Raw genomic sequence first — 27,336 nt, forward strand, 5'->3', positions numbered from 1 at the left:
GATATTTGAGTGGAGCCTTTTCAAAAAGCTTGGAGACCATCTTCAGCAAAAACAGCTTGCAACATTTACCAAGTGTGCATACCAATCACTCTGATGATGTGTTCACAGCATATATTTACATATAATAATACAGCACTGTATATATTGTTATATTGTAGCATAATATGCACATCTTTACTTTACATTTTTAGTTTTTTAGCTATTTTATTGGACTTTTTTAAAATGTAATTTCTTATATTTATATACATTTTATTTTTATTTTTTATTTGATCTTTTATTGGAATTTTTACTTTAACTAACTTTGTTAATATAAATATATATATCAGGGCTTGATGTTATAAATTGATTATTTAAACACTTAAAAAAACCAAAATAGTTACCCATGAATTCAAATTATTTTCCTGTGGTTCTGGTATTTTGTCAAGGAGTTTCATTAAATTGTTTCAGTTATTACCGCTGTTATCATTTAGTACACCACTGGAAAAAAGCACTGTTACATCAACTCAAATTATTAAAAGGTGTTTAAACTTAAAACTTAAAAAATCCAAAGCCACCTTAAAGGCCCAGTGAAGTGCATGTTTTTGCACCAAAATGAAATGGCAGTTTCATTCCTTACATATCATTGTGCCTGTTCATGGCTAAAATAATTTTTAATAATTCATAATTAATGAATTAATGAATTATTAATTTTGCCGTCTGAGCCTAACGGAAGTTGCAGACGATAGTGGCTGTGACGTCACAAGATGTACCCAGTTGCGATTGTAAACATGGCGGAGACTCTGGAAAGTGATACTAGTGTGAGAGAAATGATTGATTTGGACAGCTTTTCGGACAGGATAGATGAGGAAAGTGATCAATCTGGTGCACTTTGAGGGCAACATTAAGAGATTTATGGATACAGCTCTCAACACTCATATGAAACATATATTTCAATAATCAAAAAACATTGGAAGGATTTCTTAACCTATTTTATACAACTAATATTACATAGATGGAAATATTTGTTTACATAGATGACCAAACCCACTGAGATAACTTAGGCTACAGTTTACCTCCCTGAGCTGACGTTATCTCTCTCAGTCCCACAGGAGAGCACTCTCCCTCTCCTTATTGTTCAAACAGCTAATCTCCGTTAGCTCCGAGCTAGCACCAGATGCTAACAACAACCCTGTAACTCTCTCAGTCTCTCTTTCTTTCTCTCTCGAATCGACCAGTGGCCTTTATTTATCATGATCAATCAAAGAATCTACGAAACAATGACACCAGCCAGGCTCACCTTCATCTTTTGGGAACAGAAACATCGCCACTTCGGCAGACTTGACATTACTACAGCCAGCGGCAATGCATCGTTTCCCCTGTGTTTTTCATCCCTCTTTCTTCACTGTCGCCTCCATTGTCAGGTTTTCTCGATTGGCAATCACTTCCAGTCGACTCCGACACACTTTCCAGGAAAATACTAGCTCAAAAACGTTGAGAAATTCGACTTTGAAAAAGAGAAAAAATGAACGGTGGTGAATGTAAACAGTGCGGCGGCGTCCATCTCGTGACGTCACGCAGTAGATCGCAAGCCACGCCCACGAAGGCGAAGGTCGACTGCAGATTTCCCCGGAAAATTCAAAACTCGTCAAATTCGTTGCTATTCCAACATCTTTTGATATGGGTTCCAATGGACAATTTTGGTCATTACTATACGTATTAGCATAACAGATCATGCACAGGTGCACACTTCACAGGGTCTTTAAGGTCTTTTCCAGTTCAATTTGTAATGGGTGTGGGTTTTTGGTGTGAATTGAGGCTCCCAGGGCAGTTGCATGCTTTGCTCTCCAGGTAAAACAGCTTTGAATGCTGCGGTGGCGGGTAATGAACTGCATGGAGTAGCTTCTATTAACATACTTACGTCCTCTGCGTGTTTAAAACTGGTATCATAGTTGGTCAATATCAGCGATCCTGAGCCTCACCCGTCACCTATGCTTGAAGCTAACATCATTTTCGTGACACAATTTGTTCTTTGGTTAATGTCATTCTTTTGAGAATCATTGTTTTTCATAATAAAATCATTATGATTAGTAGATTCTGGGAGTCTAATGTCTATGTCCTTGTATTTTGAGCTTTCATAATGGATATTAGCACAAAGGTCAATTAGTCTATTCATCTTTTGAAGTTTGGTATGGTGTACAGGTTTCTTCAACAGCAATGATATTGTAAAACGTTATGATTGGCTTATCTAATCTACATTAAATAATATTTGTTGACATCATGGTGTCACAGCAGTCACAGTGAAAGCCTTTCAGTATTGATCTGACATTGGTTGTAAATTCATTAAACATTAGCTTTGCAGCTGTTACAGTTTCATCTGCATGAAAAGTGAAGAGCCAGCTCAGGTCAGTGTACCTTTGTAACCTATTGTTTCTGATAGTCATTTGAATGTACTGTATCAGTAAATGTTGGTCACTTTATTTATCCTATTTGGGCCATCATTAAACACAAAAAACAGCTGAGGTTGGTGGAAACATCCTTAGTTGGCATATTTGTTCATAAACAAAATAATTGCACATATTGAAATGTTTAACTCACAGTGGCGATGCAAAGGAACCAAATGTTGTGCCAGCCCATAAATTAGATGTGGGGTTATTAGTTTGGATAACAAAACAATTTTTGAGCTGATGATGGCTCAAGATGAATAGTCAGCGAGTCAAAACAAGTTGTTAGGATTTAGGCCTGTTAAAACTTAAAGTAAATACGTCCTATCTTAAACAAAGGCAAAATGGCCCAAAGAATATTTAGATAGAAAATGCTGCGCCCATGCAGCTGGTCCCCTTTCTTTGTCCGCTCCTGCCCTTGACACAACCTTAAATTCGCCACTGTACATGGTTAATACATTATCTTATCAAAGGTTCCATTGCTCTTATCAAAAGAAACACTTCTCAGGTTGCACCTTTCATGACACCCAAGGACACTGCACAATTTGTTAAATATTCATAACATGATAAAAACACAAACATACCATCATGGAGAAGACAATTAAAGTGGACACAAATGACAGGGACAGGTTATTCAGGGGAAACAGATGATAGGGAGCACTACAGTGAGTAGGCTGATCTGAACAGGTGGGGTTTGAGGAGGATCTTGAATGTGGTGATTGTGTGAAAAATAAAACCATAAAACCATAAATCCACTGGCCACCCCTTTACATAGGCATCTTAAAAGCAGCCATTTCCTCTCCTTGACTCAAACTGTTCCACAGCTGCAGAGAACTGTCTCTAAAACTATTTCCAATGTTCTAAAAGGCATTCTGGTTCTTGTAGTTGTTGCCTCATTGATAGGTAACTGTGTCTTGATATGGTTCAACACCCGGCGGACTCAGAAGTGCCCTGCCCGACAGGTAAACCTAGGACAACCTGTGGTGCACGATGAGCGTAGCGCCGTCTTCGCTGACCTCTCAGTGGAAGAGTTTCATCAGGTGAGTGACTACATGACCAAGATCCCAGGGATGAGCATCTCAACTGACCCATTGTCGCCTCCTTCAGTTGACTACCTCTACATGATCGATCTCTCCCTGCCTAAAAAGCTGGATGTTTTAAACCATCTGGATACTAACGGCCCAAAACCGGCAAGAGAGGCAACCGCTGTGGTTTTTCATGGCATGAACAACAACATAAGTGAATATGTGGTGGGCCCGCTCCCCAACCCAACCTACCACTACGATGTCACCTTAGAAAGATATGGAAGGGAGATCCCTTTGACTGCACGCCCGGTAAATGCTGGGGAGCACATTCTGATAATAAAGTTTCTGCAACATTTACTTAAACCAATCAGTACTCTACTGTTAGACAGTTTTAGTATAGACAAACCTGGTTTTCCCTTTGTCGAAATGAAGAGGGCTTCTTCATCCACCCTGTAGGTTTTGAGATATTGTGCAACCACAAAAGCACTGATAACATGTCCTGGCTTGTGATTAAGGTGCTGTATAATTGTCAGTATTTCGACAGCATACTGGACCTGAAGAAGCAATACGAGGCAGGAACTGTTCCGAAAATCATCTACAAAGCTGTGGTGAATTACGCCTCACTCAAACCCAGGAACAAGCCCACGGGCGTTGGGCCCCAGCAGTTTTACGCCCAAGGAGAGCGATTCAGTATTAAGAATAACCACATCGTATACCTTGACTGGAGCTTTGCCTTTGGTCTGAGCCCTCTACGAGGCATGAGAGTTTTTGATGTTCGTTTAAGAGGAGAGAGGATCATCTATGAGCTAAGCGTTCAGGAGGCCATGTCAGTTTATGGGTCTTTCACCCCAAATCTCATGCTCACCAAGTACCTTGACGGCAGCTTGGGTATTGGTCGGTGTGCCTATGAGTTGGTCAGGGGGGTCGACTGCCCTTATTCAGCCACCTTCATAGACACTTTCCACTTGTTGGACACTGGTGTACCACGAAGACTCAGAAATTCAATCTGCGTCTTTGAGCATGACATGGGCCGTCCTCTGCGGAGGCACTTCTCTGAGATTGTTTACAACAGTTACGGAGGGCTGGCAAACAGCGCGTTAGTGTTCAGGACCATCACAGCTATCGGAAACTATGACTACATGTGGGACTTCATCTTCTACCAGAGCGGGTCAGTGGAGGCCAAGGTCCACGCCACCGGCTACATCGCCTCTTCATTCGCGTTGAAGGATAACTTTCCGTTTGGTCACCAAGTGGCCGAAAATGTCACAGGAAATATCCACACCCATTTTTATCAACTTCAAAGTGGACGTTGATGTTTTAGGTGAGTGTAATAGGAATTTTTTTAGGAACTTGAGCATGTCAGAATGCAATTAAAAAAACTATAAACAAGCATAATTGGAAAAGTCAAATGAAAATAAGTCGTAGTCAATGGAATGTGTCTCTTCTCCAGGAGAGGAGAATGTATTCCAGACCAAGGACATGGAGTTTCTGAATGTCTCAATGCCCTGGATGCCTGAACGCTATACCATGATCCCTAAGGTGGTGGAGAAGCAGCTTCAAACAGAGCAGGTATTTAATCCTTGTGTTGTCTTCCTATCAACTTTTGTCCTCCCGGTTGGATTATTTATAAAGCATATAGTATAAATAATCACCAAAATCTATGTTACACCCTTTAAGGCAACTTTATTCCTAATTATTACAACAAGTTGTACTCTTGTTTTGGGAATGTATGGTCATTAAAACTCATTTACACAAAATCAAACCTAATTTCTGAGTTTAAAAAGGAAACATTTTTGAATTATTCTGAAAAATGGACCCCAGAAGACCACAGATGCTATACATTTTAACAAAACCCCAAAACCTAATGAAAGTGATCATAATTATTTTCTCTTGGAAAAACGTGGTGTACAAGCAAATCTGTTATTTTTCTGGAACTAACATAAAATAAACATTTTATCCTGACACAAAACATTTGGGAAGGGGTCCAATTTGACCCAAGGACACAGGAAGGTTAACATTGTTACATTGACAGAAAGCCAATACGGTTAACCAGCAGAATAATTTAAACCACATTCATTCTGCTTGAAACAGGTTCCTTCTGCTAAGATTCATGTATTTAATTGCCCTCACATAGCAGGTAAAAAGTATAGCAAAGTGGAAACATGTTATATTTAGAGAATTCTTAAAGGTCCCATGTCATGGTCATGTCTACTGATCATAATTCCATCGTTGAGGTATACTAGAATAGATTTATACTGTGCAATTTTCCAAACTCACATTGGTTTCTCATACAGCATCTCTGTATAGCATGTGTATTCACTCTCTGTCCTAAACGGCTTGTTGGAGATCCTGCCGCACCTCCCCCTATGAGCCCTCTGTGCTCTGATTGGTCAGCTCGCCCACTCTGTTCTAATGAGTCCACCACTGTTACAGCGGAACATCAGTGATTATGTTTTACAATGGCGTTAGTTAGCAACCAGAAAAAGACATCAGTAATGACAAACAGATGAGAATGCTGAGTGGGGTCTGGTTTGCCGTGTTGGCGGGACGTTGCGCAGCTCGCTGCTACGAGGAGCGGACATTGTGAGCTGGGTTCATTTCCGGCTTGCTGCGTGGGGTCTGCGAGACATCGCAAATGGACGCGGGAAGGAGGGGTTGCTGAGGGGGCTGCAGCACCCCCATCTGCGAGGCTCCACTAGCTGTGCCTTTACCTCACTGGTTTTAGGAAAAGCTTCTTATATTCGTTAGCATAGCTAGCTAACCAGATGCTAATAACAACAAAGTTATTGACTGTATGATCAGTATGACAGATGAACAGATGCCACTGGGCTTTCAATAAAGACACAGCCACGCAAAAAATGCGGCATGTGTACGGCTCCTCATGGGTACTGCAATTTCTGAAGTACCAGAGCGGCGTTCTGGTGCTCTCCGTCAGCACTACAGCCCTATCAGACGAAACATATACCACGTGAAGAAACGTTGTTGTGTTCAAGGACCCTGACCTTGGCCAGGAAAAACAAGCACTCGCTTGTTTAATTCTTTTACCGTCTAGATTTCTTTAATTCTTTTATTTTTTGCGTGTGTTTATAAATTACCTTGAGGGCTGTACCAAATGGTCTCGCGGTCCATATATGGCCCGGAGGCCGGAGGTTCCCCACCTCTGCTCTAGGGCAGGGGTGGGGAACCTCCGGCCATGTGTCATGTATTTTCCATCATGCGATCGGCTCTCGCGATCGGCATTTTTAGAGAGCACCGATCGATCGGCAGAGAGTGAGTATCGGCCGATATCGATCGGAGCATCCCTAACTTACATGATGCCGAATTTAACAAACAAATTTAAATAAATGGTTTGAACAGCATAATAATAAGGACGACCGTCCGTTCTGTGATTCTCCAGAACACACAGATGGCCAGTCCGCCCCTGTGTAGCATGTGGGGTGGGGAACCTCCGGCCATGTGTCATGTATTTTACGTCATGCGATCGGCTCTCGCGATCGGCATTTTTAGAGAGCACCGATCGATCGGCAGAGAGTGAGTATCGGCCGATATCGATCGGAGCATCCCTAACTTACATGATGCCGAATTTAACAAACAAATTTAAATAATTGGTTTGAACAGCATAATAATAAGGACGACCGTCCGTTTTGTGATTCTCCAGAACACACAGATGGCCAGTCCGCCCCTGTGTAGCATGTTATTTCGATGAGAGATGAGCGGATCGCCACTGGGCTTTCAACTAAAGACACAGCCACGCAAAAACTGAATTTGTACAGCTCCTTGTGGGTACTGCAATTTGTGAAGTGCTTTCCTCTGTGGTGAGACGATCAGTACTGCACCACGGAGGAAAGCGGCAGAAAGTCACCTGGAGTTAAAGAGAGCGGGGCTGCGTGGTATGCATGGCTTCCTTCTGCAGGTAACAGCCTTGGTCTCAGGATCATGGACAGACCATTTATGTCCATGGTCAGACCATGGTCAGACCATGGACATTAACCATGGACATACGTGATCTGTCCGTGATATTGTCCATGGTTGACCATGGTCTGACCATGGACGTTAAATGGCACCATGGAGGAATCATGGAAACCCACGGCCAAGTGAAACATGGACAGACCACGGTAGTTCATGGACATCAAAGACGTGGTTCACCGTGGTCTGTCCATGGTATAGTTAACCGTGGTTTTCCGTGATTGATCTGTGGTGCCATTTAATGTCCGTGGTCTGACCATGGACAATCATGGTCAGACCGCGGCCAGGCGGGTAGTATGTGTTCTGTCCATGTTTCATGAACATGGACAAACCACGGACAAACATACCATGGACACCAACCATGGACAGATCACGGATGTCCATGGATGACCATGGTCATCCATGAGTTTTCCGTGAAACATGGATGACACGAGACCAAGGAGGGAGACGCACCCTGGCGGAGAAGCCCCTCAATGCAGTGCGCAATAACTCAACATGGGCGGGAGCTCAACATGGGCGGAGCCTCAACGCCCCTCCTTCCCAAACGTGACGTCCCGACTCCCATGTTGTGTACTTACAAAAGTAACATGTTATATCTGTGGGCGGGAGCCCCTCATTCTCAACCTTTGTAACATACTATATATATACAGTGGGGAAAAAAAGTATTTAGTCAGCCACCAATTGTGCAAGTTCTCCCACTTAAAAAGATGAGAGAGGCCTGTAATTTTCATCCTAGGTACACGCTGGGAAGAATGATTTTTAAAGAATTTATTTGCAAATTATGGTGGAAAATAAGTATTTGGTCACCTACAAACAAACAAGATTTCTGGCTCTCACAGACCTGTAACTTCTTCTTTGAGAGCCTCCTCTGTCCTCCAGTTGTTAACTGTATTAATGGCACCTATTTGAACTCGTTATCAGTATAAAAGACACCTGTCCAGAGCCTCAAACAGTCACACTCCAAACTCCACTACGGCCAAGACCAAAGAGCTGTCAAAAGACACCAGAAACAAAATTGTAGACCTGCACCAGGCTGGGAAGACTGAATCTGCAATAGGTAAGCAGCTTGGTGTGAAGAAATCAACTGTGGGAGCAATTATTAGAAAAAGGAAGACATACAAGACCACTGATAATCTTCCTCGATCTGGGGCTCCACGCAAGATCTCACCCGGTGGGCTAAAAATTATCACAAGAACGGTGAGCAAAAATCCCAGAACCACACGGGGGGACCTAGTCAATGACCTGCAGAGAGCTGGGACCAAAGTAACAAAGGCTACCATCAGTAACACACTACGCCGCCAGGGACTCAAATCCTGCAGTGCCAGACGTGTCCCCCTGCTTAAGCCAGTACATGTCCAGGCCCGTCTGAAGTTTGCTAGAGAGCATTTAGATGATCCAGAAGAGGATTGGGAGAATGTCATATGGTCAGATGAAACCAAAATAGAACTTTTTGGTAAAAACTCAACTAGACATGTTTGGAGGAGAAAGAATGCTGAGTTGCATCCAAAGAACATCATACTTACTGTGAAACATGGGGGTGGAAACATCATGCTTTGGGGCTGTTTTTCTGCAAAGGGACCAGGACGACTGATCCGTGTAAAGAAAAGAATGAATGGGGCCATGTATCGTGAGATTTTGAGTGACAACCTCCTTCCATCAGCAAGGGCATTGAAGATGAAACGTGGCTGGGTCTTTAAGCATGACAATGATCCCAAACACACCGCCCGGGCAACGAAGGAGTGGCTTCGTAAGAAGCATTTCAAGGTCCTGGAGTGGCCTAGCCAGTCTCCAGATCTCAACCCCATATAAAATCTTTGGAGGGAGTTGAAAGTCCGTGTTGCCCAGCGACAGCCCCAAAACATCACTGCTCTAGAGGAGATCTGCATGGAGGAATGGGCAAAAATACCAGCAACAGTGTGTGAAAACCTTGTGAAGACTTACAGAAAACGTTTGACCTCTGTCATTGCCAACAAAGTGTATATAACAAAGTATTGAGATGAACTTTTGTTATTGACCAAATACTTATTTTCCACCATAATTTGCAAATAAATTCTTTAAAAATCAGACAATGTGATTTTCTGGATTTTTTTTCTCATTTTGTCTCTCATAGTTGAGGTATACCAAGGATGAAAATTACAGGCCTCTCTCATCTTTTTAAGTGGGAGAACTTGCACAATTGGTGGCTGACTAAATACTTTTTTGCCCCACTGTATATATATATTAACATATTATATCTTTAATATATACGTATATATAATGATACCTTGAGGTCTGTGATGATGGTGAGTAATCTGTCGCCATGGCAACGGCATTTACAAATGTAAAACTTAAATTAAACACATTAACAGCCTTCAAATCATATTTTAATGTCTATTTGCATGTTAATTGCATCAATTATTTCAGTGATGACTTCAAGAAAGGGCCTCCATTTGTTTTTTAAAGGCCATGTAATGCATCTAACACAGGTGTTTTTTAACATGTAGTTTAGATATCACCAGAATAAAAATAAATAAAAATGTTTAAAGTTTGGTCATAATTAAATGACATATACGTTAAAAACCGATGTTGGTTCCGAAGTTTGCCGAGTACGCCCCCGATCACTCCCGAACGAGCGGTGACGTCACACGTGGCAAACATTGCCATCTGATCAAATCAGTCCAAATGGCAAGCAACGCGACAACTTCAGACAGCGACAGCGAGAGCGATCATTCAAGCTCAGATTCGGTGGGTTATCTGGATTCAGTTACAGAAGTAGAGAGTGAACCAGCTAGCCTTTCACTTCAAGGCATCTTGCCTTATCAGTACGAGCCTCCTGCCCGGCAATCGAACAACGAGGCAGAAACTTGTGAAAGAGAAGCGGATTCCGCAGCCGGCGAGACTCGAGTCAGCAATACTGAATGGTAAATTCAGTTTTATTTAATTTGACCTGCACTAAATGTCGATCTTAATTTGTCATCTGTTCCTCACACGTCCGGCAGATATTGTTTTTTTTTAAATGTTATGTACAATATTCAGGTGTAGGCTACATGTCAATGCTGTGAAAGCATGCCCACTGCAGATGAATGTGTATGCTGCAGAGAGATCTGGCAGGTGATGGAACAAATAGACAGTTTGCAACCTACTGACCAGATAGCAGAGTCCTGAATCGGGTCGGGTATCCGTGGGTGGGCCTACCCGACGGGTGACCCGCAAAAAAGGTGATTTGCGGGTGGTATTTTTTCAAACGCTTTTTTCCGGGTTCGCTTCTGGGTAAAACAAAGATGATGCGGGTCCGGTTGCGGGTGTTGCATAATAAATATATTTAAACAATAATAATTTAGTTTAATGTTTAAATCCTCAGACCTCTCCTCCGCGGGACCGAGCATAATCATAACCTCTGCAGCGCATCTATCTGCTGCTGAGCGCACCACATTCTGAATGGCTGAGGTGAAGCTCTCTAGCGGAGAATACACAATTTTCAATAACTCTTCTTCAAGAGCGAAATCCAACGTCTGGGAGGCTTTTGGTGTCAACCTAGATGGAGAAAATAAACAACATCCCAGGCTTTTTGAGCCAAATATGCAACTGCGTGTGTTAATAATTGCACGTTGTCACTGCTTATATATATATTCGGGTTCGGGTCGGGTTGCGGATCTTGTGCCGGCGGGTCGGGTCGGGTTGCGGAACTAATTGGCAATATGTGCGGGTAGCGGGGCGGGTTCGGTACTGCACGTCACGGGTGCGGGGCGGGAGCGGGTCTTGAAAATCAGACCCGTGCAGGACTTTGCCAGATAGAAGACACCGACGAGAAACCAAGGTGCATTATTAGCCACCCAGGCTTTAGAGAAGGCTGTCTCAGTGTTTGGACACTGAAAATAGCGTATCTTCAATACAAACAACAACACAGAGCAGTTGATGGCCCACTACACCAGTAAGTAAATATTGATTGACTCAACTGCCTATTGCAGCTTTGCTTTCATATAATACTTTTAGTCGCTACAGATATAGTACACTTTTAAAGATACCATTAAACTCTTTCAAGCAGTCAAAAACAGCTTGGCTTTTATTTTTTCTGTGTATGCAAGTTCAATGTATGCTTGGGAAAAGAAACAACTACACATGTGAGGAAATATATAAGAGGTCTATGATTCTGTCAAGCAGTCATGTATAACCTCATATTTATTTTGTACAAGTAAAATACAAATATCATGTTATAAGCCAATTTGTAACCATTGCTACATAATAGTACTACATAACATTTTATTTTTCTCCAAATATATTTATAATCTCTCTACTTTTTTTTCATTAGGAAGTATCGATATAGCCTACAGCTTATCGACAGTTTGTACGTTGGTGCTGGGGTGTACTCGGCCCAAAAATCAGAGTCCCGCTGCGTGCTGTAACCGAGATACGGAAGACTTACCCTGAACCGGGAGGCCGCTATCAGGGATTTCAATGGCCAAATCTGTAATTTGACATAAATCATGCAGCTGAACTGGTTAAAATGGTTTCACATGATGTAAATAATTTACAAAGTACATCATTTACAATATTATTTTTCCAAAGAAACATGTAAATATAACAACATTTTCCAAATCACAAGTTTGTAAGATTGTATTAATTTACTGTTTGATAAATAAAAAAGAGTTCTTTTGTTAATTTTTCACTTGTATCATTTGATCTTTATTGCAGTGTACATTAGTCTATTTTGGTATGTGCGAGCCCACAAATAATTAAAAGTGGTAAAAATAATAAAGATATTCAGACGTAATTCATTTTTGGCCTTACTTATTTCACTTCAACTTTTATATATTTCAGTCACAAGGCAAGTTCACTGTACTCTGGTGACATTTAGCTCAAGCTGGCATAACACCTGTAGTAACTTAATTCTGACCCGAGTTTTGTGCACAATTTTCCAGCACCCATGATCAATGTTTATAGCAATCAGGAAACATTCACAGCTCACAACTACACATCGCTTCCCCATCATGAATTGTTAGATAAAAAAAGTTTAGCGAGGTCCGGTTACACATATGTTGAGCGAAAATAGCGGAAGGATACAAAACAAACAATCTAGACGAGGCTGGTGTTTGCCACGTGTGACGTCACACAGCTGGGTTAATGGCTGGCAAGCTTTTCGCTACCGGAGCGGAATAACACGGGAAAGTGGCACACATTTCATGTTATTTGGGGGGTATTTATGGAAAGAATCATTGATGTTGATATGTCAAATGAAACAGTGGAAAGTGATGAAGCGATTTATTAACACAGAATAACATTTATTTTGGACATTACATGGACTTTAAAGTATACCTTTTTAATTTCAATATAATCACTGCATTTCAGAGGCAATATTGTATATTTACTCACTTTTTACTGATAAAAAACATGTGATATAAATGAAATCATATAGTACTGTATTTCCATTTAAAAAAATATATTAAAAAAGTGCCATCGTATTGACAAATTGATAGAATTGACAGGATAATATTAATGGTAATATAATACTGTCAACAGAGCCATTCTGCATACTATACTTCTACTTTTGATACTTTGAGTACATTTAGCTGATAATACTTATACTCTTTTACTTAAGAAACACTTTGAATTCAGGACTTTCAATTGTATTGAACACAGAGACAGGGACAGGACAAAATAAAACACAGACATATCGTGACAACTAATACATTTTGAGTCATTAGTGAACCTTACAGCTGATTGTAACATTTCCCCCCCAGCAGCGGTCACTCATGACCCCATCTCAATTCCCAGCGGCCTTCAAATTATGGCCTGCTTCTTTTGTGGAACCTCACAACCTCTTCATCCTGAAATATGTTTGACAAAGAGAGGTTAAATGTTTAACACTCACACTGGTTCAAGACTTTATCATTTGATTCAACAACTTCTACCTGCATTGCCTTTTCCTCCCCTCGCCTCTTGCAGTCTTGCGACCTCTCTTGTTCAGACCTTGGTGAATGAAAGACAAACATTAAAAACATTCATTAAAAATGATATAGTCTGGTCAGTGTAACAAATAGTTTAAAAAATGCAAATGTAAATTGTAAAATTAAAGAAACATACGGCATGGGAACGTTTTTGAGGAGAACTAGGCACCACCAGTGCCTAATTTGCTGCGTGTTTGTCTTGGAATATAAAAAGCACACAACCAGATGGGTCAACAACATATGTCCTGAAAAGTCTTGTATCCACAAGTGATATCAATGAAGAACTGAAATATTAAACCCTTATTTAAACATACCTCATTGAAATCTAATTGGGCTCTTGCCACAATTTAAAATGTATGCAGTAAATAAAGAAATAGTATATTATGTTAGGTTTTGTGATGCTATGGTGTTCATTGACAAATAATATTCCTCCGTGAATGTTGTTTTGGATATAAATAAATCACAGCATGTCTCAAACTCCTGCAGGTATCGCCAACTCAAATTTAAGACTTTTTAAGACCTTTTTAAGACCACTTTGAATAGAATTTAAGACCTATTTCATGGCAAGAAAGTATGAAGGAAAATTGCTATGAAAGAAGAAATACATCCCATAATTACTTACAAAGTAAATGTATTCATGTTCAACATAAGAACAATGACTGAACATAACAGCATAACAGTACAGAACTGTGTTAGCCAAAAAGTATGTATGTGTGTTAGGGCTGAGCAATTCATCGTGTTTTAATTTTGGCCTGCCACAATTACGAAAACAAAATAATCGAAAAAAACTATTATTTAGCTTTGCTAGGTTGCATGCCCGGCGCCGTGGGAGGGCCAGGCCCTCCCATTTGACATTCCTGCCCTCCCCCAATAAACACGTTTTTTATTATTTATAAAAATTAAAAAATATATATATTTTATTTTTTAAATTATAAATAAACTGCAAACTTTTATGCTACGATGTATGTGATGTCAGATAGTAACTAAAGCAGGCTACGTCAAATAAATGCATGTGTCTGTTATGATTCGTCCACATTTGGACCAATCACAGCATCACACTCTGCCGCCTATTCTGGATTTGTTTATTGTGCATTCTGTAGACTCCCATTTCTGTTTGAATTACAAAATGGACATCAGAAATTGGCTTAAAAGGGCTAAGGATTTATTCAAACGAAATAGCGATGAAAGAACTGCAGCCGATGGTGCTGCTGGCGACCCTGCACCTGCCGTTGCAGCAGCACGCCTTAATGTCACAAGCTTGACCTCGGCAAACCCCGGGGCTGAGTTAGCGAGCCCAAGCCTTGACTCATCAACGCGGCCGCCACCAATGCTGTCCTCCGAGGCACAGCTTCTTGTGCCCCTACCATCACCACCTGCGTTGCCACACCCTGTACCACACCCGCCAGTATCCTCCTCCTCCTCCTCCTCCGTGCCGGTGCCTCCACTACAGACGCTACCTTGCAGCACATCAACAGGTACTATTGGGCCAGCAACCGCTCAAAGACCAACAGCCCCGGCCCCCAGGGGGTCTTGGGGTTAATAAACCCAACCAGGTGAAACTGGATCGTTATTGAAGGATTATTTGAATTATTTGAAGGATTAAAGTAACGTGGTATGGCAGGAAAGTTCAATCTGGTATATTCCTTTTTATGTCACCTTATATATATTCATGTGTGTTAAATTAGAAGGGACAAAGTATCTTTTCCCTCCCCCAATATATTGAGGTGAAGTCCTTGTGTTTAGAGAGAGATGTGAGCAAGGGACACCCTTATTTGGGGATAGCTCCAAAACTCTGGAATGTTTCCCTCGTAAAAGAAGGGTGTGCGTTACACATGCTTGGAGCAGATGTGTGTGTGTTTTCATTGCAGTAAATATATGTGCTACATGATTACTGGTCAACTATACCTCTGTTCTTATTCTTTCATGTGTGGGTACTAAATGGCTACAAACATTGTGGAGAAATTAGCTTAAACATCTTTTATTACTCTATATGAAATGGAAGCAGTTTTTTATGACAGGGACGAGAGAGTTGGGGGAGGGGACACATTCCGAAGAGTTTCAGCATGTCAATTATCAGGGAAATCGACTTGTTTTCAATAGATATGTGTGGTTGGTTACTTTGTATTAATAATAACAGTATGTGTAAAGGAAGCTGGAAATATACAATGTGAAACCTTTTTAATTGAAGTAAAGATGTGAACAATAGCTCAAACAAATGGAAAGGCTGTAAGACAAATTAGTGTGTTCTCTATATTAGGCCTGTGTGAAGTTTGACTATTTGAAAAGCATCTCTAATACTGCTTAAGAGCATAGGTAATGTGTTCCTCGTTATTATTGATATGAAAGTAATTAACATGTATTACGTATATTTAGCCAACTATAACAACTATATCTTAAAACATACTTTTAACTTGTGTGTGGTAACCTGAAGGGGGAAAGATGGACTCAGGGACAAAGGGCCATAAACGGGATGTGTGTGTGCTGGCTACAAGCTGCTGTGTCGCACTGATTGGGTGCGACAGGCCATGTGTTGGTCTCTGCCAATAAGATGACCTCTGGGGGAAAGCACGTACACCTCCTCCTCCTGTGTTTTAGTATGAAAGCCTGTGTTTTCCTTTGGTTCGCGCTCTTGTTTTTCACCGGCCGTTCCTGAGACCTGTCTCACACGTGGTAGAACCTGAGCCCGGAGTACTCTGCAGAGTGCTTCGTGATTTCTTTGTATTTGTATTGTTACTCTTTATCATTAAAGCAAGATTATTGTTTAACTTGTATTCTGGTGTTTCTTAATCCCTTCCTTTTTACGAATTTACCCAGCTTATCAAACGACACGCGGAGACGAGGTTGGTTTTAAACATCCTCCAAATCTCCAACATTATCCAGGGAGATTGTTTTCAGGAAAGAAGCGCACTTTTGCCACTGCATGGTACTAAAACAGACCATGGCTTGAATATTCGTTAAAAGCAGACGCAGCCTTTTGTTTCCCCTGTACAGTTTAAAGTAAATACGTCTTCATCTGATGCGGCTTTTACTGTCAAAGGTTTTTGCGACTGGAAACACGCATTACAGACTGATAAAGGACTGCTAAGGCATGCCACATCAAATAACACATTTCATGTGAGAGTTTGTGGAGAGAGAGAGACGGATACGCGAGGAAACAAATAAGGAAATTAGTACTTGGTGCAGATCAGCTGGCACGGAACCACTATTACGTGTCAGCTGTCGTTGATATTCTAGCTTTTTTAGCTGTCAACCAACTCCCTCTCTGAGGTGACCACGATTCACTCCACAGCATGTCCGAGTCAGGCAGTGGGCTCTTCCTATTGCTGTTTGAGTATACGCTGCACAAAGATGCAGAGTTGGCCAAAATAATGTTCTAAGTTAGCTCGGCTGAGCGAAAGGATGCACCTGCAGTGCATAGGAAAATAAACCACGGGCTAAATAGTTCATCGTCTCCGTCTCTACTATTTATTTCCGAGTGCAACGATGAGGAAGCTGCCACCCTCAACCAGTGTGCCTTGCTCGTGATTTACCAGTGTTTGTGTTGCCATGCACACAATGTTTCAAAAGTGGTTTCTATGTTGCCCTTTATTTGTGTATGCACTGTATGCATTTGCGATAAGTGTGCGTCTTTACGCAATGCTGTTGGTCTTGCTGTTTGATATATATTGTGCCGCAGGCCCGCAGCACATGACGGTTTTGTGTGCACTCCCATGAAAATCATATGCCCTCCCTTTAGATTCGTTCTGGCGCCGGGTCTGCTAGGTTGTGACAGTGCACTAGAACATATTTGATCTAATTCATTTTAGTCTAATTTATTTTTATTTATCATATTTATATAGGTTTAGTAGCTTGTGGAAGTGCCATACAAAATATTTGTTGATCTTGTTTATTGGTATTTATTATTTTTGATATTATTTATTTAAATGTATCATTTATTTAATTAATTTTTGTATTGGTTTTTCAGTTGAATTATACGTTCAGGGTAATCAACAGTTAAAAATATACTGTTCAAATTATACACATTATGTTTTAAAGTTCAATAAATTGATGTTTTCAAAGTCAATGAATAATCGTATTTAATAATCGTGATGTCAATTATTGACCAAAAATAATCGTGATTATGATTTTTTTTGAGAGAGTGAAAAGAGCTATTGTTTGTTTGTAGCCTTTATTTAACCAGGTGAAAGCCCCTTGAGATCAAAAGATCTCTTTTTCAAGGGTGACCTGCTATATTCAGAGCTCTGCTGCCTTGGCTACAATCTTTCATCGTTGCTGTTGTATGATTGGTGTTTAGCTACGGTATCTGGCGTCTACAGCACCCACGCTTTTAGGGTTGACGTAGACCCAAACTTCGCCCGGTGTTGTTGCGGGAGCTGCTCGGAGCTGCTGCACTAGCTAACGCTAAACTAGCTAACGCTACATTAACAAAACAAACGGCAATTTATTTTGCAAAAGGTGCGGCGGGCTTCAAACACGTTCCCCTCCACTGGTTTCAACCAAGCACTAAATTCGATGTTTTCCAACCAAATACGGTTGAACTGACACTTCCCCATATTTATTTGTAAGTAGATTTGAAGATACCTGAGTTTCTGACTGCCGCTAGCTGAAGCTTGGTTGCTAGGTTACTAGCAGGGTGTTCTCCAATAAGGGGCCGGGGGAAACAAAGTTAATGATTACTGGTTCCAATGAGCAATAGAGAGCCGCAGTGACGCGTCGTAAAACCCGGAAGTAAGTTAGCATTTTTAGCACTTCCGGTTCCTTCCTCAAAAAGCAATGCATTTTTTCCATAGGGTTTTGGAAAATAGCTCGAAATAAGGTCTGTGGTTGATACAAATTTAAGAGGTAATTGACGTTTTGTTCTACGACATTAAATACATCAGCAGTGACCCCACTGGGGATTTTTGAAGAGTTTACGTGTCTGAAAAACGATGGTTGTTACCGAATGGCTGAATAGGACTACAGAAATTGTCGAGGCCGTTGTACGTCATTACGCCGAACACGTAAACACTCCCGCTAAGTTTGTTTTCCCCTGTGTTCTGCTTAAAAGCAAGTACCTGCCTATCTTTAGTATCTGTATATCTATATCTGACCATTAGAATCTGTATTTTTGAAATTGTCGTTTTTAACACCGTAGTTTTACAAATTATAGAATAATTAATTACCAGTGTTTTCCAATTTTACTCGGCAGTCCGTTTCGTTGGCTAACGTTAGCTAAAGCTAGCGCTACTAGTTAGCTACGCAATGGTTTGTTGCTTTGCTCCGGGTTGCAGCCACATGTCTTCGCATTAAACGTGCTTGTTCTATCGTTTCCCGGCCAATGTTTTCCAAAGGAGAGTCTGGATTCGTGCCATGAGGTAAGCTGACGTTACATTTTTATTTCACGGTGAAATGTAAATAATGGGTAGTGACTGTATCGCCGTTATAGAGATGGCGCTGCTGAAAAGACCGCAACACAAGTAAAGATAATGAATACATCCTATTAAAACCTGTGTGGCTTATATGATAAGTCTTATTAGTACAAGCAGCATAACGTTTCACCATGTAACTAAAGATTGTAGTCAGGGAAATCAGTTTGACATATTGAACTAATAACAAATCACCTCTGGCTGGCAGAGAACTCTCTGCTCCATAGCTTCTCTTGGACATAAAATCTCATGTACATTTTACATTTATATTCAATTTAATATTCCATCCCTCACATACTTTTGTATATATAATAACTTATATTTTGTTTTTCTTGTTATGCTGCTGCAACACAAACATTTCCCAAATTGGGATCAATACAGTAATATCTTATCTTAATTAATTAAGAAATATAACTATTATAATTAGTGTAGCAGCTGACACCTATTTTCAATATGGATTAATCTACCATTTATTTCTTTAGTTCAATTTTCATCTATAAAAATGTCAAAATAGTGAAAATGTTCACGAGACTTATCAAAGTGCAAGGTTATATCTTTAGATGTTTTGTTTTAGCCTATGTACTGTATGTCTTAATGCTCTTACAGTATATGTGACGGTGTGACTTCCATGAAACTATATTTTATATCTTCCCAACAGACGAGCTGACAGAAAATCTAACACTCTAACAACCACAACATTGCAAAGGCGAGTAAATGTAAATTAAAAACAATTCACAATTTTATTATTTCTTCTTCTTTCTTGCAGTGAGGTGAAGCTGACCTTGCACTTGGTGCCAGTAAGGATGTTCCTCACGCAGGCTGAATGTTTCTCCTTCCTTACTGACAAAGAAGCCCTTGATTTGCAATGCTTCACTAATTGTCATTTCCCTTGCTCCGTAGGGACACTTTACCTCAAGCACAGCGGAAGACCCTACCAGACCATCTGGTGATGCCCCCAACATTCCTGATTGGGAGAGCCACAATCCTGACTCATGGACCTGCATCTGGGTTGCAGTGGTGAATGTCCTGACGCCCTCACATTCATTCATAGTCCCCCACTGTACAGACAAAACACCATCAAGGGCCTGTTGTTGCCCTAGCACCCTGGCAATAAAGGAAGCAGTCACACGCTTTGACCTCAGGACAGCTCCAAAGTTGCTGGCAGTCAACCTTCCTTTCCTGAACAAATGCCAGTTTGGGTTGGTTCGCTGACCAGTGGTAGCCACCTGAATTGCCCTCTGTTGCTCTTCAGACAATGCCATGCTTGCCGCAATTGCCTCAGGTCCCTGATGCCCAACAGATTTGATAATTTCAGGAACAGTAAGTGTTTCCAAGCTGTAGTGTTCCTCTTCTGGCTCGGGGGAGAGAAGCCAAGAAATTCCTGAGAACCTGCCCCCGAGTCTGTCCCTCAGCCAGTCACGATCTTCGGAGGTAGGCTCTCTTGTCAGCGGGTTAAATTAGTTATTGGTTTCAACAGTCACATTAAAACAGTTACTAAATCAGCCTACTATCACCTAAAGAACATATCTAGGATTAAAAGACTAATGTAACAGCAGGATTTGGAAAAACGTGTCCATGCTTTTATCTTCAGTAGACTGGACTACTGCAATGGTGTCTTCACAGGTCTCACTAAAAAATCTATTAGAAAGCTGCAGCTGATTCAGAACACCACTGCTCGAGTCCTCACTAACACTAAGAAAGTGGATCACATCACTCCTGTTCTGAAGTCTTTACACTAGCTTCCTGTGTGTCAAAGAATAGATTTCAAAATACTGCTGCTGTTTATAAAGCACTGAATGGTTTTGGACCAAAATGCATTTCTGACCTCCTGCTAAATGATGAACCATCCAGATCTCTCAGGTCTTCAGGGACTGGTCAGCTTTCTGTCCCCAGAGTCAGAACTAAACATGGTAAAGCAGCGTACAGTTATTATTCTCCAAATATCTGGAACAAACTCCCAGAAACCTGCAGGTCCGCTGAAACTCTTACTACTTTTAAATCCAGGCTGAAGACTTTTCTTTTTGTCGCTGCTCTTAATTGAACTATTCATATCTTAGACTGCACTGTAACTTTTATCCATGTATTTTTTCTTTTAATGTTTATTTTATTAGCTTTTCTTTTTAATGATTGATTTTAAATGCCATTTTCTTAATGTCTTTCAGTTTTTGAAAAGCACTTTGAATTGCCTTGTGTTGAAAAGTGCTATATAAATAAACTTGCCTTGCCTTGCCTAATAAAGATTTCATGTGACACATAAAATTGATTTGTTGATGGGAATTAATGTGAATAAATTAACTCGGTCTTAAAAGGTTAACGGTACTCTTGCTATCACTACTCACCGACACTATAAACCTTGTCCCTCATGCTAGCCCTGACAACACCGGTAAGCACACCTTCATCAAGGCTGCACTGTAACGTGTCCTGACTTGTAGTGGTTCTCTCCTCTATCTACACTCTTCTTGTCATCTTTGTAAAACGATATCAGACTGGTAATTGACACAGCCATGACTTCTAGTTAAATTCAGTGTGGCTAAAATGAAAAGCTTTGTTAAAATATGCAAGCACGCGAAAGTCAAATTCAGCTTTATTGTCAAAAATTCTACATGTGTTATACATCCAGAAATATCGTTTCCCACAGTGTGACATGTATACATAAAACAAAACAAAAAGGGCCTAGATAAACGTGGTATACATTAAAAAAAACGGGCCTAGATAACCGGGGTATACAGTTTAAAATGTTAATATATTTAAAGTTTTCAAAGTGCAGTTTCAGTGCAAGTCAGTTGAAACGATCTTAAGTTGGCGTGACGTTGAAGTCGTGCGACCCTGCTGCTGTACTGGCTTGTAGTTCGTTTATAGCATAACGTTAGCATTTTGCTTCTGCCGACTAGATTTATTATTCAAAAATTATAAAAGTAGGGTTGACATGTGGATATTATCCGGCTGAAGAAAACGTGATCCATCTCTTAAATATGTGTCAACCACAGACCTTATTTCGAGCTATTTTCCAAAATCCTATGGAGAAATTGCATTGCGTTTTAGACGAAGGAACCGGAAGAAGTTTACTTCCGGGTTTAAGGACGCGTCACTGCGGCTCTCTATAATGGAGTGCATAGCATGCTGAAAGCTGGGCTGTCAGTCGATTAAAATATTTTATCACGATTAATCGCATGATTGTCCATAGTTAATCGCGATTAATCGCAAACTAATCGCAAATTTTTTAGCTGTTCTAAATGGACATTAGAAGAATATTTTTCAAGTTTTTAATACTTTTATCAACATATGAGTGGACAAATATGCTTAATGCAAATGTTTATCATTTGAACAGTGACAAATATTCTCATGAATATTAAACACAACAACCTCTGAACATTCCAAATATTTGCCTCAATTCAACCTGGAACCTCTATCATACAATAATACAATACAAATGGTGTGTGTGTGTGTGTGTGTGTGTGTGTGTGTGTGTGTGTGTGTGTGTGTGTGTGTGTGGGGGGGGGGGTGTGTGTGTGTGTGTTGGATCGTCGGAGCTATGCAAGGAATATGCTCGAACGGGAGTTGCCTGGACGCTGCAATCATGTTGCACTATCCGTGCTGAGTGTGCTGACTTTTAGTACAACGTCCCACGGCTACCTGCATAAAGTCAAGTGGTCTGCGCAGTTGTGGCGAAATGTCGCTCCTCTGTTTTCATTGAAACAGCTCCTTATATCCGTTAGCGCAGCTAGCTAGCACCAGATGCTAACAACAACAACAACAACAAAACACGTAAGGTCTCTCTCTTGCGCCACACATACACACACCCTCCTGGTCCCCCCGATGGCCAGTCAGTGCCTGCCGGTGAGCGTGGAAGTGTGGTATGCCACAAGCGGGCGGCAGGAGTGGGGCTGTCAGCATCAGCTTGTAGATGGTATTTTAAACTCAATGCGCTCTGAAACTACGGGTCAGCCGAGGAAAAAAAATACACATGCGTTAATCGCTTTAAAATAATTAGTGGCGTTAATTTTTTTTTGCTTAACTTGACAGCCCTTTGTATAAATTATTATAAACAGAAAAATAGGACTACTATATATATATATATACTGTATATCCAGTATCTTACCATCAAAACAAACACCCCACAGTTGTTCGAGAACCCTTGTCTTGGTAGGCCCTGTAGTGTGAAATGTCAAAATGTGTCAAAAATGACAATTACATCATACTCTTCAGTTGAATAATTTTAACATATCTAATCTGGACATCATCCACACCAAGACTTGCCCAAGGCCCAGAGCACAAGGTTTCTGTGAACACAATGCATTTGAAAGTTAAGAATAAGTACAATTTAATTCAACTTTGTTGAAAACTGTTTTATTCAACAGAACAGCCCCGCTGTCAAGTGGCATCTATGGTTCTGTTCAATGCCTTTTATTTTATACAATGTATGTTAGTTCAAATAAAACAGAGCCAAAAAGATAGACAAGTGGTCTAAAACAGAACTACCACTGTCCGGATGTGATGTAACTCTGCGCCAAAAAACCTGAATGGTTTGGTGCGACTATCATCTCTCCAGCCAGTGCCACGGAGGGGATCTAGAAAGAAAATCTCCCTAGCTTGTGGCCTCAGTATCTGTTAATATCACATGTTCCAATATCAAAGGGTATACTTTGACATACAAACGTTATATTATAAAGTTGTAGGATCTGTATTATACAACTAAATTAAGCGTTGAATTGAAAGATAGAAACACTATTTGCGGCATGGCAAACTTCATTGTACAGTAAACAAACAATAGCAAAGACTGAACTAAATGTACTTACACAGAGTGTCCAGTGTCCAGGTTCCCACACTGGAAGGAGAAGCCATTGGAGATTTGCTGCATTTTCCTGGAAAAGCAAAAAAACAGTTGTGTTGATGTGACTACAGTAATGAGTTGGTACAAGAATATGGAGCAGCAACATGGATAATCATGATAAAAATACCGGCAGGTGTTGCATCGGATTCAGCGAAGATGGTGGAAACCAGGCAGCTATAACGTGGCTGTTGGCAGCAAAGACGCCATCTACTCTCTGTAACATATGTAGTTTCATTATGTAATATCTTATGATTGTTTGGTATAATATAGTGTGTTTTATACATATATTTACATATTTTAGAACAGCTTCAATACCTTCTCAATAACTGGAAGACAGCTGTTCAGGATCTGGCAGAATACAAACACACAGTCAGTAAAGTCAGGTTAGGCAATAGGCAGGAATAAAATAAGCTGCATATACATTTATTTTGTAAAAATCGAATTGAAATATAGGTTATGCATAGTATAGTTATTAGTATTTCTCAAGTAGTGCACAAATAATATAAAGTTTTCAGGACTTTGCTTATACAGCAATCCTACTATTTTGAAGCAACACAAATGTAGTTTTACTTACTGCATCACGAGGACATGCACGTCCGAGTAGCGACAGCGCACATTGGACAGCAAATAAGTGAGACTTAAAATCAACATATTTTAAACCGCAGCAAAAACAAATAGTTAATTTATTCAGGGATACTTACCTCCCTCGTACTCTGACGACATGATTAACAGAACATAACTGCTACCCCGGAAACAGGATGCAACGTGTCATCTGTGAAGCTCCGCCCACGTTAAGCTCGCGTCACGTGCCTCAAAGGTTGAGAAGGAGGGGCGTTGAGGCTCCGCCCATGTTGAGCTCCCGCCCATGTTGAGGTATTGCGCACTGCATTGAGGGGTACTACCCCTGGCGGCGGTCTCGATCAGGATCCGAAAACAAAATGTAAATATGTTGCCGACCCCTGCCCTCGAGTAACAGATTCTGCCCAGATTAAAATGTTAGCTATTGATGTTCTTGCTTAATGATGATATGACATATGACGTTTCAAAAAAATTGAAAGACCATTGTTAGTCTGTTTTCTCAGTGACTTTGGTGTCCACATGCATACACAATGACATTATGTGACTTTTTTGTGAACATCATCTCACAAGCTCAGCATATTTATGATCCTTATCTCCATTTATGACCACAATCTCAGATTTATAGAGAATGATCGAAAACACCAGATGTCACAGGTACATGTTTGTCTGCACTCTCAAGAAGAAGAAGAAGAAGAAGGGTAAAGTCTAAATGGTCACTTCCAGCCAAAGTATCTTACATGTTTTATATATTTGTTTTCCCACAGGAGGCAGCTCTGCGTCAGGACACCAAGACTCCGCGCTACCTCCACATCGCCAGCAACAAGACCAACCGCTGGGGCCACCAGCGCTCCTACAGGCTGCAGGTGTTCATTTACACAGGGGACCATCTCCCCGAGAGCCAGGCCGAGGAGAGGGCCATGTCCTGGGCCAGGTGAGGAACCAGTCTCCCTGAGGGAATGATAGACCTGAGGCCACAGCAGCTACACAACATAGCTCAGACCAGAAGTGATTCCTCTTCATTTTTACCCTTTTCTTTTTACAGAAATTAGTTCCGTTTTAGTTCCAGTGCTGGGGCTAGTTTGGTTCTCTGTTGGTTAAACATACTTTAAACCATTAAAGAACCAGTTTGCTTTCCACAGATCAGAGCCCCAGATGAGCCACGTCATTATGTCACAGTTTACAATGCTGCAAAGCCAGTGTGAATATTCCTCACAATAACAACAATGGCGGACTACATTGGAGCTGTGCTCATGTTGCTTTAAACTTACGAAGCCAGATTTTATTAAAAGCTCTGCTTTATGAGCTTGATACTCTCCAGGGTGACATTAGTATTCAGTACAGTTCAGCGGCACTTGACAACCGCAGGAGTCGTAAAGCGCTCTAGCTGCACCATTGCTAGTGTTTGGCAATATAATGTTGTAAATAAGGATTGTATAATGTGAATTTACCTTCATATGGCATAGATGATTTTACCCTAGCCAATCAACCAAATCTGAATAAATAATAACAGGATTTAGGGCAGAAAATCCAAATTGCGCTTGGGCAGACATATGGCATATTAATTATTCACCAAAAATGCTTTGAATGAGTAAGTACAAAATTATAGCAAAGGATGTTTTAATTAAAAGTCTGGTGAAAAATAACATTTATGTCTTGTTAATGTTGCACAATGTTTAGATATATGTGTGTGGTCATGTTCTAGACATTTTGCGATCCGGGCTATACTACTTCTTCTGAAACGTCCACTCTCAAAGATCTGCTGTAGCTCCGCCTCAGGCTCTGACGTATGCCGCTTCCTGAGGGTCTATCTCTAGCAGATTGGTAGTTCTGAAGTTGAACATGTTTTCAAGGACAAGATCCACCAGCACTCCAGTGGAAACACAAACAACTGGTTGGCAATCAGGAACCACCTCTGGAACCATCTGGGTGGAAAAGGAGTGTTTGTTCACCGGAATCTCATTAATCTTTACCTCCCCAGGTATAAGGTGGCCATCACAACGCAGAAGGACTCGGAGCAGAGCTGCGGCAGTCTGTACAACCAGCATGACATCTGGAATCCAGCTGTGGACTTCAGCAAGTACATTGAAGACAATGAAAGCATCGAAAACCAGGCGAGTGTTTGGGGTGGGCTTCTCATTTGAGAACCTTCCTCACATTTAAAAAGAATGTCCTTGCCTAATCCAACCTCTTTTTTTAATTTTCCCTAGGACCTAGTTGCCTGGGTGAGCACCGGCTTCCTTCACATCCCTCACGCCGAGGACATCCCTAACACGGTAACCGTAGGCAACGGGGGCGGGGTCCTGCTGAGGCCCCACAACTACTTTGACGAGGACCCGTCCATCCACTCTGCTGATTCAGTGTACCTGGCCCCGGGCAGCGAGGACAGCTGTGACAGCAACAGGATGGCCTGCCTTGCTCAAGAGACCTGCAGCCCCGTCCTGGAACCCTTCACCTACCACGGCTTTAAAGTAGAGGCGAGAGGGAAGAATTAACATGTGACTCTTCCTTTGTTTTGGTGCTTTCTCTTTGATCATCATTTTGTTTTTGGAAAATTATGTCATAATAATGTTGATTAATACATTTGTAATTATATTTCAACATAAACTTAAGTAAGGATGATGATGGTGTATATATTTGTGTGGCTCTATGGATTGCAATGACAGGTTGTAAATAGAGTGGTGCAGTGAGGACGTTTTTTAGACTGACCCAGAAGTGAGCATAGCAAGGGCTCTCTCGACTAAAAGCAATGGGGACTTTCCAATGGATTTTGGATTATTGCTCTGTGACAATCATACATTTATGATACTTACACGTTTTGTTCAGCAGGATAATCTCAACACATTAACACACATTTTATAATAGTTGAAGCGTAAATGTTAGAAGTGAAGGCTAACATTAGGCTCTAAATTAAATATTTGTTTACGGTTGCACAACCGCTAAGCTAAAGGCGGCTAATGTTCGACACAATGACGTTTAGTTGTCTCATTTAGAAATGTGTTAGCTTTCGCTGTTTTCGAGTAAAACCCTCTACATAAAATCTAACTTTAACCCATGTTATAAATAGTTGATGTAAGTAACTTCTTGGAGATATGTTCTGGGCCAATCCTTGTATTGATAACATTTTTTTTTGTATTTCCTTTCTTGTAAAGGAGTGGAATTGAGGGTCCAGAAGTCTCTGCTTCTCTA

At 40.9% G+C, this 27,336-nt stretch overlaps 1 protein-coding gene across 1 annotated transcript; it reads left to right on the forward strand.

The window, feature by feature from the left end:
- Positions 1-3,036: 3,036 nt before the first annotated feature.
- LOC307016179 (amine oxidase [copper-containing] 3-like) lies at positions 3,037-27,325 on the forward strand (the record flags this gene model as incomplete). Its single annotated transcript, XM_079645216.1, is given in 8 exon segments — positions 3,037-3,085; positions 3,324-3,754; positions 3,961-4,731; positions 4,733-4,766; positions 4,896-5,014; positions 24,915-25,081; positions 26,129-26,261; positions 26,358-27,325. Coding segments are annotated over 8 exon segments (1,989 nt in total). The 3' UTR covers positions 26,643-27,325.
- Positions 27,326-27,336: the final 11 nt, after the last annotated feature.

The sequence above is a fragment of the Notothenia rossii genome, assembly GCF_949606895.1.
Source record: "Notothenia rossii genome assembly, chromosome: 8".
Taxonomy (NCBI): Eukaryota; Metazoa; Chordata; class Actinopteri; order Perciformes; family Nototheniidae; genus Notothenia; species Notothenia rossii.